The 13237-nt window shown below is 42.1% G+C and overlaps 1 protein-coding gene across 7 annotated transcripts in view; it reads left to right on the top strand.

Annotated features, from left to right (window-relative positions):
- The window catches only part of sfswap (splicing factor SWAP), a 108167-nt gene that overhangs the window by 45992 nt on the left and 48938 nt on the right, over nt 1-13237 (top strand). For all 7 annotated transcript variants that reach the window (XM_078554551.1, XM_078554553.1, XM_078554550.1 and 4 more), the window contains 2 exons: nt 2331-2502; nt 3159-3371. In XM_078554551.1, the coding sequence (XP_078410677.1) occupies nt 2331-2502; nt 3159-3371 (385 nt within the window). The remainder of the gene's footprint in view (nt 1-2330; nt 2503-3158; nt 3372-13237) is intronic.

The raw sequence follows: 13237 nt of genomic DNA, 5'->3' as shown, positions 1-13237 counted from the left end.
TTCTAGATGATAGTGGTCTTGGGTTTGGAAGGTGCTGTCTAAGGAGCCTTGGCAAGTTCCTGCAGTGCATCCCGTAGATGGTACACACTGCTGCTACTGTGCGCCAGTGGTGTGAATTTAAAAAAAAAAAAAATTCATTCATGGGATGTAGGGATCGCTGGCTAGGCCAACATTTATTGCTCATCCCCAATTACCCTTGTTCAGAGGGCATTTAAGAGCCAACCACATTGCTGTGGGTCTGGAGTCACTCAGCCAGACCAGGTAAGGACGGCAGATTTCCTTTCCTAAAGGAAGGAAGTGAGCCAGATGCGTTTTTACAACAATCAACAATGGTTTCATGGTCATCATTAGATTTTCAATTCCAGATTTTTTTATTGAATTCAAATTCCACTAACTGCCGTGGCAGGATTCGAACCTGGGTCCCCAGAACATTACCCTGGGTCTCTGGATTACTAATTCAGTGACGATACCACTACGCCATCGCAATCAAGCAGGCTGCTTTGTCCTCGATGGTGTCAAGCTTCTTGAGTGTTGTTGGAGCTGCACTCATGCAGGCAAGGGGAGAATATTCCATCGCACTACTGACTTGTGGCTTTGGGGAGTCAGGAGATGAGTTACTCCCTGCAGGGTTCCTAGCCTCTCACCTGCCCTTGTTGCCATGGTATTTATATGGCTAGTCCAGTTCAGTTTCTATATATAGCCCAGCATTTCTTTCCAAGTACACGTCTAATTCCCTTTTGAAAGTTACTACCGAATCTACTTCCATCAGGCAGTATATTGCAGATCGTAACCAAAAGTTGCTTGTTTAAAAAATAATAATAATTACTGCTTTGCCTCTGGTTCTTGGACAATTAGTTTATATTTGTTTCTTCTAATACCAACTCTTCTTCCAGTGGAAGCGATTTCTGTCTCAAAACCCTTAATGATTTCAAACACTTGTATTATACAACCTTCTCTGCTCTTAAGTTTCCCCGATCTCTACATTCCTCATGCCAATCTAGTACATCTCCTCTGCATTCTTTTTGATGCCTTGATTCACTTCCTCTAATACGCCCAGAAATTAATAGTATTTTTTTTTTTATTCGTTCATGGCCAGGCCAGCATTTATTACCCATCCTTAGTTGCCCTAGTTCAAAGGTTGAGGACATGTAGGCCAGGACGCTAGATTTCTTTCCCTAAAGGACATTAGTGAACCAGATGGGTTTTTACAACGATCGACCATGGTTTTGTGGTCATCCTTAGACTTTTAATTCCAGAGTTTTATTGAATTCAAATTCGTGGCAGGATTCGAACTCGGGTCCCTAGAGCATTACCCTGGGTCTCTGGATTACCAGTCCACCTGCAGTACCACTACGCCATTGCCTGGAGTTGGAGCCTAAATAGCTTGTTTCATTCTGTTCCTATCAGTGGTTCCTGTGCTATTAACGTTCTGTGGGAAAATAATGAATATCACAGAACCTTGATGAGGGCCACAATATAGGGTTTAAGTTCATGTGCATATATAAATTTTTGATATTAACAGGGGAGACGTTGGCATAGTGGATATGTCATTGGACTAGTAATCCAGAAACCGAGACTAATGCTGGGAATCTGGGTTCACATCTCACCGTGGCAGCTGTTGGAATTTAACCTCAATTAATAAAATTACTGATCTCAGTAATGGTGACAATGAAACTATCATCGATTGTTGTTCACTAATGCCCTTTGAGAAATCTGCCATCCTTACTTGATCTGTGAATCCAGATCCACAACAAATTAACTGCCCTCTGAGATGGCCTAGAAATGCCTAGCAAGCCACTCCATTCAAGGGCAGTTAGGGATGGGCAACAAATGCTTGCCTTGCCAATGACACCCACATCCAATGAAAGAATAAAAAAACAGATCTTTGTCTTCTAACTTATAACCTAATCACAGACACTAACAGCCTTTTCAAAGATTTTGCACAGGTACTAATAGAAATACAGGTACTAATAGAACTGAGTTTCCTGTGTTTGGAGTGCCATGTTGCCATAGCTTGTGGGTTGTGTGTGGCCCACCAGCTACAGTTTGAACACCAGTGTGTTATTCAGTTCTGTTTTATCTATTGTTTTTTGGCAAAGAACTGAACTGTAATGTCTGAATGTGCATCTTGTGCTGTGAAGGGTTCAGAGATGGGGGAAGACCATTGCAGTTAAAAGTTTTTAATTAACGTACAATGGAGTTGAAGGGCACCTTCATTGGCTGCTGCCTTTCAGTCATAGCCCGCTGCAACATGTATTGTATAAATCCAGATTTTTAGTATTTTAAAATTAGTCTGGAATGCCCTTTAATGCTAATTTATCCTCTTCTAGGAGTCTGTGGCATCAAGTACTCTCATATGTTCTGAAAGCAACACTACAGATGTCTTACAGTTTGAAGTACAGCAGGAAGTGACCAGTACAAATGTATCAAATGCTATGATAACCCAAACAGACTGCACCAGTTCTACTGATAAGCCTGTTAATGATGGGAAAATGGTAAAAGGTAAGTATAGGACGATGCCAACATATCTTGTAGAAAGTTTTTCTTTGAGATTTTAAGAAAATGCAAGAGGTGAAAGTTTTAAGTCTAACCATGGAGATGCATTAAACAGATCTGTCAGCATGTGAAAAGAAGATATGTCAAGTGCTGAAGTGTTTCTATCCAAAACTTTATCCTGTCCCTTTATTCAAATGCTGATGGATGTGCTGCATATAAATAGGCATTTTCTGCATTACTCTACTCCAATTCAATTTTAACTTATTGCACTTGAAAAATATTGATTGCTAATGACTGTTGAGTACATTTTATGCAGAGTAAGGAAACCGGAATTGAGGCAAGTCGAATCGGTTTAAGATTTGGCGTTTGCTGCGTACTTTATCTTCATTATTCCTTAGTAAAATGGTACTGAGTATATTTGACTTTGAAAGTTATTTACTCAAAGACCTTGTAGGGTTTGTTGTACTACATATTCTGGATACTAAAGGGAAACTGTTACTTATATTTGCAAAGGAATCTGAATGCGTTAGGTAATTAAAAATATATATTACATTTTGAAACTAACATAAATTTTCACCATTGTCCAATTAAATACTTTTATAGGTTTTAAAGATGTGGCCATGGAAAATTTTTATATTATATTCTGAATATTTTCCTCACAGTATCTTTTGCCCCGATAAGTTTTGCAATTAAAGCAAAAGAAAATGACATGCTCCCTCTTGAGAAAAAGCGAGTAAAACTTGACGATGATAGTGATGAGGATCGTGATGCACAGGAAACTTCCAACGTTGATTCAACCAAAGAAATGGCTTCCACCCTCCCTCCAGAGGAGAAGAAACCGCAGCTTACTGCAGAAGAAATTGAGGCAAAGCATGGTATGCTAACAAATGCATGTTTTAAGAATGATATGCTCTTTGTGCTCGCAATTTGCGATTAAAATTAAATATAGGATTTATTTAATTGGGAAATTGTTCTTTTGATTCAAGTAGGACGTTTAGAGTCATAGCAAAGAGCTATAACTGCCTTCCAGGTTTCAGTTTCCCTATTTTAATTGTACTTGGGTGTGCACACTTACCTTTGTGGGCTACTAGTTGCATACAGTGAAGCACACACACACTTTCCACATTTCATTAGTTTGCGCATATTGCAACATATCTTGGCATCGTAAATGAGATAGTAGAGCTAAGAACATATCTTTCCTAACCAGTGAGTAACGAGCAAGTGAAAATGAGACTGACTTGCCAGAGCCTTTATTTTGGGTTGGATTTCCAGGGCTCAGGGGCTGCATATATAGTCTTTGCCTGTTGTTTGGAGACCTCTGATTTGTAAATGCGAACATTCTTAATGGTAATTTTAAAACGTTTCACTTTTTACATGTACGAACCTGTCTTATCATTGGAGTTGAATTAGGAATAGGAATACAAAGCACGGTTATTGTATGGTTCCGAAGGAGAACTTGGAAACAAGTAGCTATCGCTTCCTTGAGTAACTATTTTCACTACAAACTTAACATATAGAAATGTTCTATTATTTTTATTGGGATGTGGGTAAGGTTGGCTTGGCCAGCATTTGTTGCCCGAAGCGCTGGAGAGTCACCTTCTTGAAATGCTGCAACCCATCTGGTGCAGGTATACTCTCAGTGCTATCAGAAGGGGGGTTCCAAGATATTGACCTAGTGACATTGAAGGTGCCGCGCTTATTGTTCTAAGTCAGGATGGTGTGTGGCTTGGAGGGGAACTTGAAAGTGGGTGGTGTTCCCATGCATCTGCTGCCCTTCTCCTTGGTGTATTTTTTATTCATTTACAGGATGTGGCTGCCCATCCCTAATTGCCCTTGAGAAGGTGGTGGTGAGCTGCCTTCTTGAGCCGCTGCAGTCCATGTGGTGTAGGTACACCCACAGTGCTGTTAGGGAGGGAGTTCTGGGATTTTGACCCAGTGACTGTGAGGGAACAGCGACATATTTACAAGGCAGGATGCTTGAGTGGCTTGGAAAGGAACTTCCTGGTGGTGGTGTTCCCATGTATCTGTTGCTTTTGTCCTTCTAGATGGCAGTGGTCATGGGTTTGGAAGGTGCTGCTTAAGGAGCCTTGGTGAGTTCCTGCTGTGCATCTTATAGATGGTACACACTGCTGCTACTGTTCGTCGGTGGTGGAGCAGGTGACTGTTTGTGGAAGGGGTGCCAATCAAGTGGGCTGCTTTTTCCTGGATGGTGTCAAGCCTCTTAAGTGTTGTTGGAACTGCACTCATCCAGACATGTGTAAAGTGTTCCATCACACTCCTGACTTGTGCCTTGTAGATGGTGGACAGGATTTGGGGAGTCACGAGGCGAGTTATTCAGCACAGAATTCCTAGCCTCTGACCTTGTAGTCAAAGTATTTATATGGCTAGTCCAATTTAGTTTCTGGTCATTGGCAACTCCCAGGATGTTGATAGTGGGAGTCTCAGTGACGGTAATGCCCATTGAATGTCAAAGAATGATGGTTGGATTCTCTATTGTTGGGAGATGGTCATTACCTGTCTCTTGTATGGTGCAAATGTTACTTGCCACTCGTCAGCCCAAGCCTGGATGTTGTCCAGCTCTTACCGAAGCAGTCCACGTCCAAATGCAGCATCTGAGGAATCACGAATGGTGCTGAACATTGTGAAATCGTCAGCGGACATCCCCAGTCCTGACCTTATGATGAAAGGAAGGTCATTGATGAAGCAACTGACGATGGTTGGGCCTAGGACACTGCCCTGAGGAACTCCTTCAGTGATGTCCTGGAACTGAGATGATTGACCTCCAACATCCACAACTATCTCCCTTTGTGCTAGGTATGATTCCAACCATCGGAGAGTTTTCCTATTGCCTCCAGTTTTGCTAGGTCTCCTTAATGCCACATTCGGTCAAGTGTGGCCTTGATGTCAAGGGCAGTCACTCTCACCTCACTTCTGGAGTACAGCTCTTTTGTCCATGTTTGAACCAAGGCTGTCATGAGGTCAGGAGCCAAGTGGCCCTGGTGGAACCCAAACTGAGTGTTAGTGGGCAGATTATTGCTAAGCAACTGTCACTTGATAGCACTGTTGATGACCTTTTCCATCACTTCATTGATGATCGAGAGTGGATTGATGGGGTGGTAATTGGCTGGGTTGGATGTGTCCTGCTTTGTGTCTACAGGGCATGGCTGGGCAATTTTCCATATTGCTTGGTAGGTGCTGGTGTTGTAGTTGTACTGGAACAGCTTGGCTAGGGTTGCGGCAAGTTCTGGAGCATAAGTCTTCAGTACTTCTGCTGGAAAATTCAGGGCCCACAGTCTTTGCGTTATCCAGTGCCTTCAGCCGTTTCCTGATATTACGTGGAGTGGATCAGATTGGCTGAAGACTGGCATCTGTGATGCTGGGGACCTCCGGAGGATGCTGAGGTGGATCACCTACTTGAAACTTCCGACTGAAGATTGTTGCAGTTGCTTCAGCCTTATCTTTTGCACTCATGTGCTGGGTGTAGAGACCATGGGTCTAGAATGTGCAGTTGAAGGAGGCTTGGCGAGATGCTGCAATGAATCCTGTACATGCTACACATTGTTGCCACTGTGTTGGTGATGGAGGGTGCGACTGTTTATGTTGGTGGATGGGGTGCTGATGAAGTGATTGCATTGTCCTGAATGCTGTTGAGCTTCTTGAGTGTTGTTGGAACTGTACTCATCCAGACAAGTGTAGAGTACCCCATCACATCCCTGGCTTGTGCCTTGTGGATGGTGGGTAGAATTTGGGGAGTCGGGCGATGAGTTCCTTGCTGCAGCATTCCTAGTCTCTCTCTCGCTCTTGTAGCCGTAGTATTTATACGGCTGGTCCAATTCAGTTTCTGGTCAGTGGTAGAACCCAGGCTGTTGATAGTGGGGGATTTAGCAATTGTAATGCCATTGAATGTCAAGAAGAGATGCTTAGATTTTCTCTCGTCATTGCCTGCCATTTGTGTGGCGAATGTTAATTGCTACTTATCAAGCCTGAATGTTATCTAGGTCTTGCTGCATATGGACACTCAGTATCTGAGGAGCTGCAAATGGTGCTGAATATTGTGCAATCATCAGCTCACATCCCCACTTCTGACCTTGTGATGGAAGCAAGGTCATTGATGAAGCAGCTGAAAATGGTATCTTGTGTCTTAGACAGTAGGTAGAAATCTAGGTTGAGGAATGGTTTGTACAAATAAAAATGATTCCGTGCTTTTTTTTTTAACTGAGTTACCACTCCCTTGAATACAGATGCCCCTTTGAATTGCATTAGCAGTAAGTAGTTGTGAATCATACTTTTTTTTAAATGCTTCAAATTATAATTTAAAATTATAAATTTCCATCTTTTTATGGGTATACTACTGCAATTGTATCTGAACTTGTCACTGTGGCTGGTGTTATGTATTATCATCAAATTGCAATGTAATAATTTTAAATATGGTTTGGATTTCAATTTGATTTCATCAGTGAAAATTCAAAATGACACTGAATTTTGAGGTCTGGTATCTTGACTACTGGATGAAGATTGAATGGTTGTAAAAATACATAGTTACAACATGGAAAGAGGCCATTCGGCCCATCACCAAGTGTCAGTATTTGCCTGCCGTGGGAGCAAACAATCCTGATCGCATTTACTTGCCCTGCTCCCTTATCGCTTGCCCCTTTCCTTTTATCCACGTATCCAGTTTGTCCCTCAATCATTAATCCTAAAAGCCCTCTCTGTATTGAAAACATTTCACCTGCCCTCTGTTCTCAGTCCCTTGCATTTGACCTTATATCCGAGGCACCTTGTGCTTGACTCCGCAGCTCCTGAAATCAGTCTGCATTAACTTGCCCTGTCATATTTTCATAATTTTAAATGCTGCTACCATATTGCTCCATAATCTGCATTGTTCTACTGATAGAAGAGAGAATTTTTCAGCTCGCGTTTTATATTTATATTTCCAGATGCTCATCAGGCAGCTTCCTAGCTCCTCCTCTTTAAAAGTTCAAAATGCTTACCACAGTGTGAATCCCAATTATACTATTCAAATATCTGATATAAAAACAAAAAATACTGGAAGCACTCAGGTCACGCACCATCTGTGGAAAGAAGCAGAGTTAGCATTTCAAAGGTCATCTCGACTTGAAACGTTAACTGTTTCCCTCCACAGGTGCTGTCTGACCAGCTGAGAATTGCCAATGTTCTTTGTTTTTATTTCAGACTTCCAGCATCTGCAGTATTTTACTTTTGTATTTGTTTTCAAATATCTGAATTCAGACTTTGGGATGGGCCTAAATGAAATACGTATATAGGAACAGGAAGAGGACACTCTGCCATTCAGTTCGATCGTAGCTGATCTGTACTGCAATCTGTTCACCTGCTGTTCTTCCATATCCCCTTGATACCCCTGCCCAATGAAAATCTGTCACGTTCAGTCTTGAAAATTTCCATTGACCTAGCATCTACAGCCTTTTGAGGGAATTTCACGTTGCCATTGCCCTTTGCTTAGCATTTTACTTCAATAGTTATGATTAGGCTGGGCATAGGTGCCCCTAGACTGTACCATCATGTTCCTTGCTGTACCAAAAATAAATTAATAGTATAATTTATATAACGATCTGCATGCTGCCTCTCGTCTACTCAGGTTGTCATCTACACAGTTCTAAGATTGCTGCTTTGGCCTTCTACTTAAGGTATCAACAACCTAGAACATTGCGCCACTTCTAATTTTTTTTAATTGCTCAGGGCATGTGAGCATCACTGGCAAGACCAGCATTTACTGTCCATCCCTATTTGCCCTTGAAGATGGTGACCTATGGCCTTGAGCTGCTGCAGTCCATGGGGTGTTAGGTATATTCACTGTGATGTTCGTGAGGGCGCTCCAGGATTTTGCCTCAGCGACAGTGAAAGAATGGTGATATAGTTCCAAGTTAGGATGTGTGACTTGGAGGGGAACTTACAGTTTTGTGTCTGCTGCCCTTGTTCTAGCCTTGGCAAGTTGCTGCAATGCAATGTATATGGTGCATACTGTTGCCACTGTGTGCTGATGATGCAGGAAGTGAATGTTTAAGGTGATGCACAGGATGTTGATCAAGGAGATTGCAGAGCTTTGATCTGAACTGTTGGCTGTGGGATCGCTTAGCTCTGCCTGTAGCATGCAGCTTCTGCTATTTAGCATGAGTGTAGTGCTGTGTTGTAGCTCCATCAGATTGGCACCTTTTTTTTAGGTATGCCTGGTGCTGCTCCTGGCATGGTCTCTTTTAACTGCTCATGTAACCAGGGTTGGTCTTGTGGCTTGATGATAATGGTTGAATGAGGGATATGCTAGGCCATGAATGAGTTTTAGATTAGATTATGATGGAATTTTCTGCAGCCAATGGCCCACAACACTCATGGATGCCCATTTTAGAGCTGGTGAGTCCCAGCACATGATGACTACCAGGCTAAAATTTAGGCGAGTTTTGTTACGAATAAATTGTTGTGAGTGCTTTCAGGAAGCCTAACTTTCTCTGCATTTTTCATTTGAAATGGATGAACCATATGAAAGTTGGAAAGAGTGGAGCACTGTTTTCTGACTGTCTTGATGTATTATGTGCCTGGTTTATATTTTTCTTGGTAGACAAAGTTATGGACAAAATAAGATTTCTAAAACCACATGAAACTGGCAGTAACTCCTCAGAGGTGAATATGCCTCATTTGACATGCTCCATAGTTTTTTTACCTTTATTTAATCCCCATTTTAAGGTCCAGTATTCGACCCTTATTTTTACATTCCCATTAAAAGTTCTTATGTCCATAATTATGATGGGGACTACCTTAGTAACCCTGCCACGCTGTAATTACATGCTATTGTACGGTAAACATACTGCAGCACCTCCACTGGCAGGAGGGTATGTTTACAGTGTGACAAGTTTACATAAGCAATTTCCATTATAAACGTGGGAATTGAAATTTATAATGGAAAGTTGATATGATTATGTGCAGGCATGCAATTTTTAATTATAAATGTTTCAAGAATTTAAACATATCTCTGTATGTATGCTTACAAGACCATCCCCAGTACATTTATCCACACGCCACTAAAGAGCAAATTAAGAACATGTAGTACAATTGTATCATATACTGAGATTTGGCAATGCTCATCTCTGTTATACCATCTGCCCTAATCTTAAATGCGGTTCCATTTCAAAAAGCTAAATTTATTTCCCAGTTGCACTATACATCATGAACTGACTTTAATTGAATAGTAAGGATATCTCTTAACTAAGGTCACTGATTTATGACTTTTGCAAAATAAAATCATGAAATATGATCCCCAAAGCACTGCAGTTCCCTGCAGTAAAAATTGGTCCAGGCCTTCTGGTCTCCCGATAGTAAGAGACCAGACGTACCGCCCAAGATATGCTACAGGATCCCTTGGAAGTCCCAATTCAATGACTTTGTGGGAATCGCCTGGGAAATTTGAACTTCCAGAGGATAATTCCCTTGCTCCCGCAAAAAAGTCTCCAATTCTGAGTTCCAATATACTTACCTGAATAATTACCCAGGAAATGTTAGACACATTAAAACCTAGTCTATCAGCTGGGTAACTACAGAACTGAGCCCCACTGCCGCCGACCCCCACAAATCTCTCTCACTGACATCCCTGACTCTGATTCTCACCCCCGATCCTCCAACTACCCCACTGACTAGCCCCCACCGCTTGACTTCCTCTTCACCACCCTGACTCTTCCCAACCCAACCAGCCCCCATCATCCAACTACCCCCCAAACCGACCTGACTAGCCCCCACCAATTGATTGCCTCCCAACTCCCACTCCTGACACCTTGAGTCACTGCCGACCTGACCCGACCTCACCACCTGACACACCTACCACCCTACCCCCTTATCCACTCCTCTTATCTATTTATTCCCCATTCTCCCCAACCCCCCACCAGCCTTAGCTTTTCAAAGGGACATTTAAACTCATTACTTACCAGAATCCAGCAGCTAGTGCTGTTCTGGGTCAAAATCCTGGAACTACCTTCGTAGGAGCACTGTCGATGTACCTAAGCCACGTGGACCTCAGCAGTTCAAGATAGTGGCTTACCACCACCATCTCAAGGGCAACTGGGGATAGGCAACAAATGCTGGCCCTGCCTGCAGTGCCCGCACCCCATGAAAGAATTTTTGAAAGGGGTGTGGTTTTGCGTGGATTCTTTCCGCTTCTCCCTCTGAGGTTTCCTGCGCTGACTGAGTTCTGCAGGATCCTCCATCAGAAGGTAGCCCTGAAAAATTGCAGGAAGTTAAGAGTTTATTTCTTTTGTCTGATCAGGGAAGGAAATAGGGGTTCCAACCCTGATCATAAGATTCAGGCTGTTAAATTTGATTCCTTCATTTATTATAAACCAGAGGGCCTAACTCTACACCAAAGGAATTGAAGAATACAATCCCAAAAATGCTCATTAAACATGTTAAGGGATCTCATGTGATGGAAGCATTGGCATGGTTTGTAAAATATCGGCTGGTTATTTATTAAGCTTACCTAATGCAATCAAACTTCACATGCAATCGTTCACGCGGAGGGTGACTGGCATTTTATGTAACACCCTAAAACTAATATCTCCTGAAATTAAGTAATGACAAAGTTCAGGCATGTGCTATCTTAATCTACAGAATGTGGAATTTAAATATTCGAGTGGCCTCATAATGTTTTACCCATAGGGTTTTAAAGAGCAACCTTATTTTTGTTGCAATGGGTAATGGAATTTTCTTGTTGCAAGTCCAACATATATTTGGCCAGAAACTGTTTCCTCTTGGAAGCTGTGAAGAACCACTTAATGGTCTACTGAGTGGTTTGCACGACAGAGAGTCGGCGTGGACTCAATGAGCTGAATGGTGCCTTTCTATGCCCTAATAACTCTGATTCTATAATGTTGCGGAAGATTGATTCATTCAGAAGATAAAAAAGATACCTAGCAGAGATGATACATGGCATAATATTTATCCTTGTTTTCAAATCCCTCCAAGGTCTCGCTACTCCATACCTCTGTAACCTCCTGCAGCCCTACAACCAACCCTAAAATCTCTGCGCTCCTCCAATTCTGGCCTCCTGAACATCCCCAATTTTAATCACTGCGCCATTGGCAACCATGGCTTCAGCTGCCTGCGCCCTAAGCTCTGCAATTCCCTCCCTGAACTTCTTTGCCTCTCCCTTTTAAGATGCTCTTTTAATCCTACCACTTCAACCAAGTTTTTGGTCACTTATCCTAATATCTGTTTATGTGACTGCTGTCAATTTTTTCTTGATAATGTCCCTGTAAAGTGCCTTGGGATGTTTTCTTATGTTAAAGGTGCTATATAAATGCAAGTTGTTATAAACCAAAAAATTATTTTGGGATTGTATAAGCAGTAAACGCAAAGAAGTGTATAATGCTGTGTTGATCCGGTGGTGTGCCGAATGATGTTAGCTGGAGTGGTGGTAAGGAAGTGGAGGAAATGCTTAGGGTTTCATACTTGTGATGGTCATCAATGAATTCTGTTGGATGCACGTGTGAACATTGCATAAGGACAGGGTTGGACTCAACTATGATGCTCCCTGACACTATTAAAGTTCACTACTGATTAATGACCATTGGAGGGGACACTGAATCTATACTCAAACCCCGGTGAGGTTAATGGCTTCACGGGGAGAGAGCAAGAAACAAAATTTAAATGTAGTTTTTTTGACTAGTATAATATTGTCCCTAAATTACAGAAAAAGATTTGTATTTATATAGTTTCTTTCACCACCTCAGGAAGTCCTAAATTGCCTTACAGCCACTGAAGTACTTCTTGAAATGTAGTCACTGTTGTAATGGAGGAAGCGTGGTAGTCACTTTGTACACAGCAAACTCCCACAAGCAACAGAGTGACGATGACCAGATAATCTGTTTTGGCAGTGTTGATTTGGGGAATAAATATTCTTCAGGTTACCAGGAAGATCTCCCCTGCTGTACTTCGAAATAGTGCCATGGAATCTCTTACATACAACTTGAAAAACTATTCAGAGTCTTGGTTTAACGACTTGTCTGAAAGATGGCACTTCTGACATTGCAGCACTCGCTCGGCACTGCACTGTGAATTTAGGCCTTGATATTGTGCTTAAGTGTGGTAATTGAACCCACAACCTTGTGACTCAGAGGCGGGAATATGACCCACGGAGCCTAACAACTCTACGTGGTTGAATCGCTTATTTATAACAGAAAACAAGGGTTAAATTAATATCACTTTCAAGACATTATAAGAAATGATTTGAACTTCTGAAAGCTGAATTTGGATTGTTCCTTGTGTGGGAGACCTGATTGACTCAAGCCCTCTTCTCTATACAATTTGTGCTGTGGATTTACTCCCACTACTACTGTTGATTCTCCAGTACAATGTCCTGGGGGTTGTTGTAAGTAACTATTTTTGCAGAAATTCTATCTGTGAAGACTGCTATGCATGCTAAAGCCATTTTATACCTCAGACGTTTTCTCGAGATGGAACAGAAGCGATAATGACATGCAGGTAGAACCATTGGATTGCTGGGATGTGGTGAGCATAAATGCTTTGTCTAGTCAACATGGGTGGAATTTTATGGCCCTTCCTGCCAGTGGAATCTTCCGGTCCCTCCGAAATCAATGGGCTTTTGAATGGCACACTGCATTTTCTGGGCCCCCCCAGGTATGTACTGTAAGCAGGACAAATCCAATCTAGCCAATTACTGCCCCATTAGTCTCCTCTCGATCATCAGCAAAGTGAAAGAAGG

The sequence above is a fragment of the Cetorhinus maximus genome, chromosome 12 (genome assembly GCF_964194155.1).
Source record: "Cetorhinus maximus chromosome 12, sCetMax3.hap1.1, whole genome shotgun sequence".
NCBI classification, from domain to species: domain Eukaryota; kingdom Metazoa; phylum Chordata; class Chondrichthyes; order Lamniformes; family Cetorhinidae; genus Cetorhinus; species Cetorhinus maximus.
This window is presented reverse-complemented; position numbering and strand designations above follow the sequence as displayed.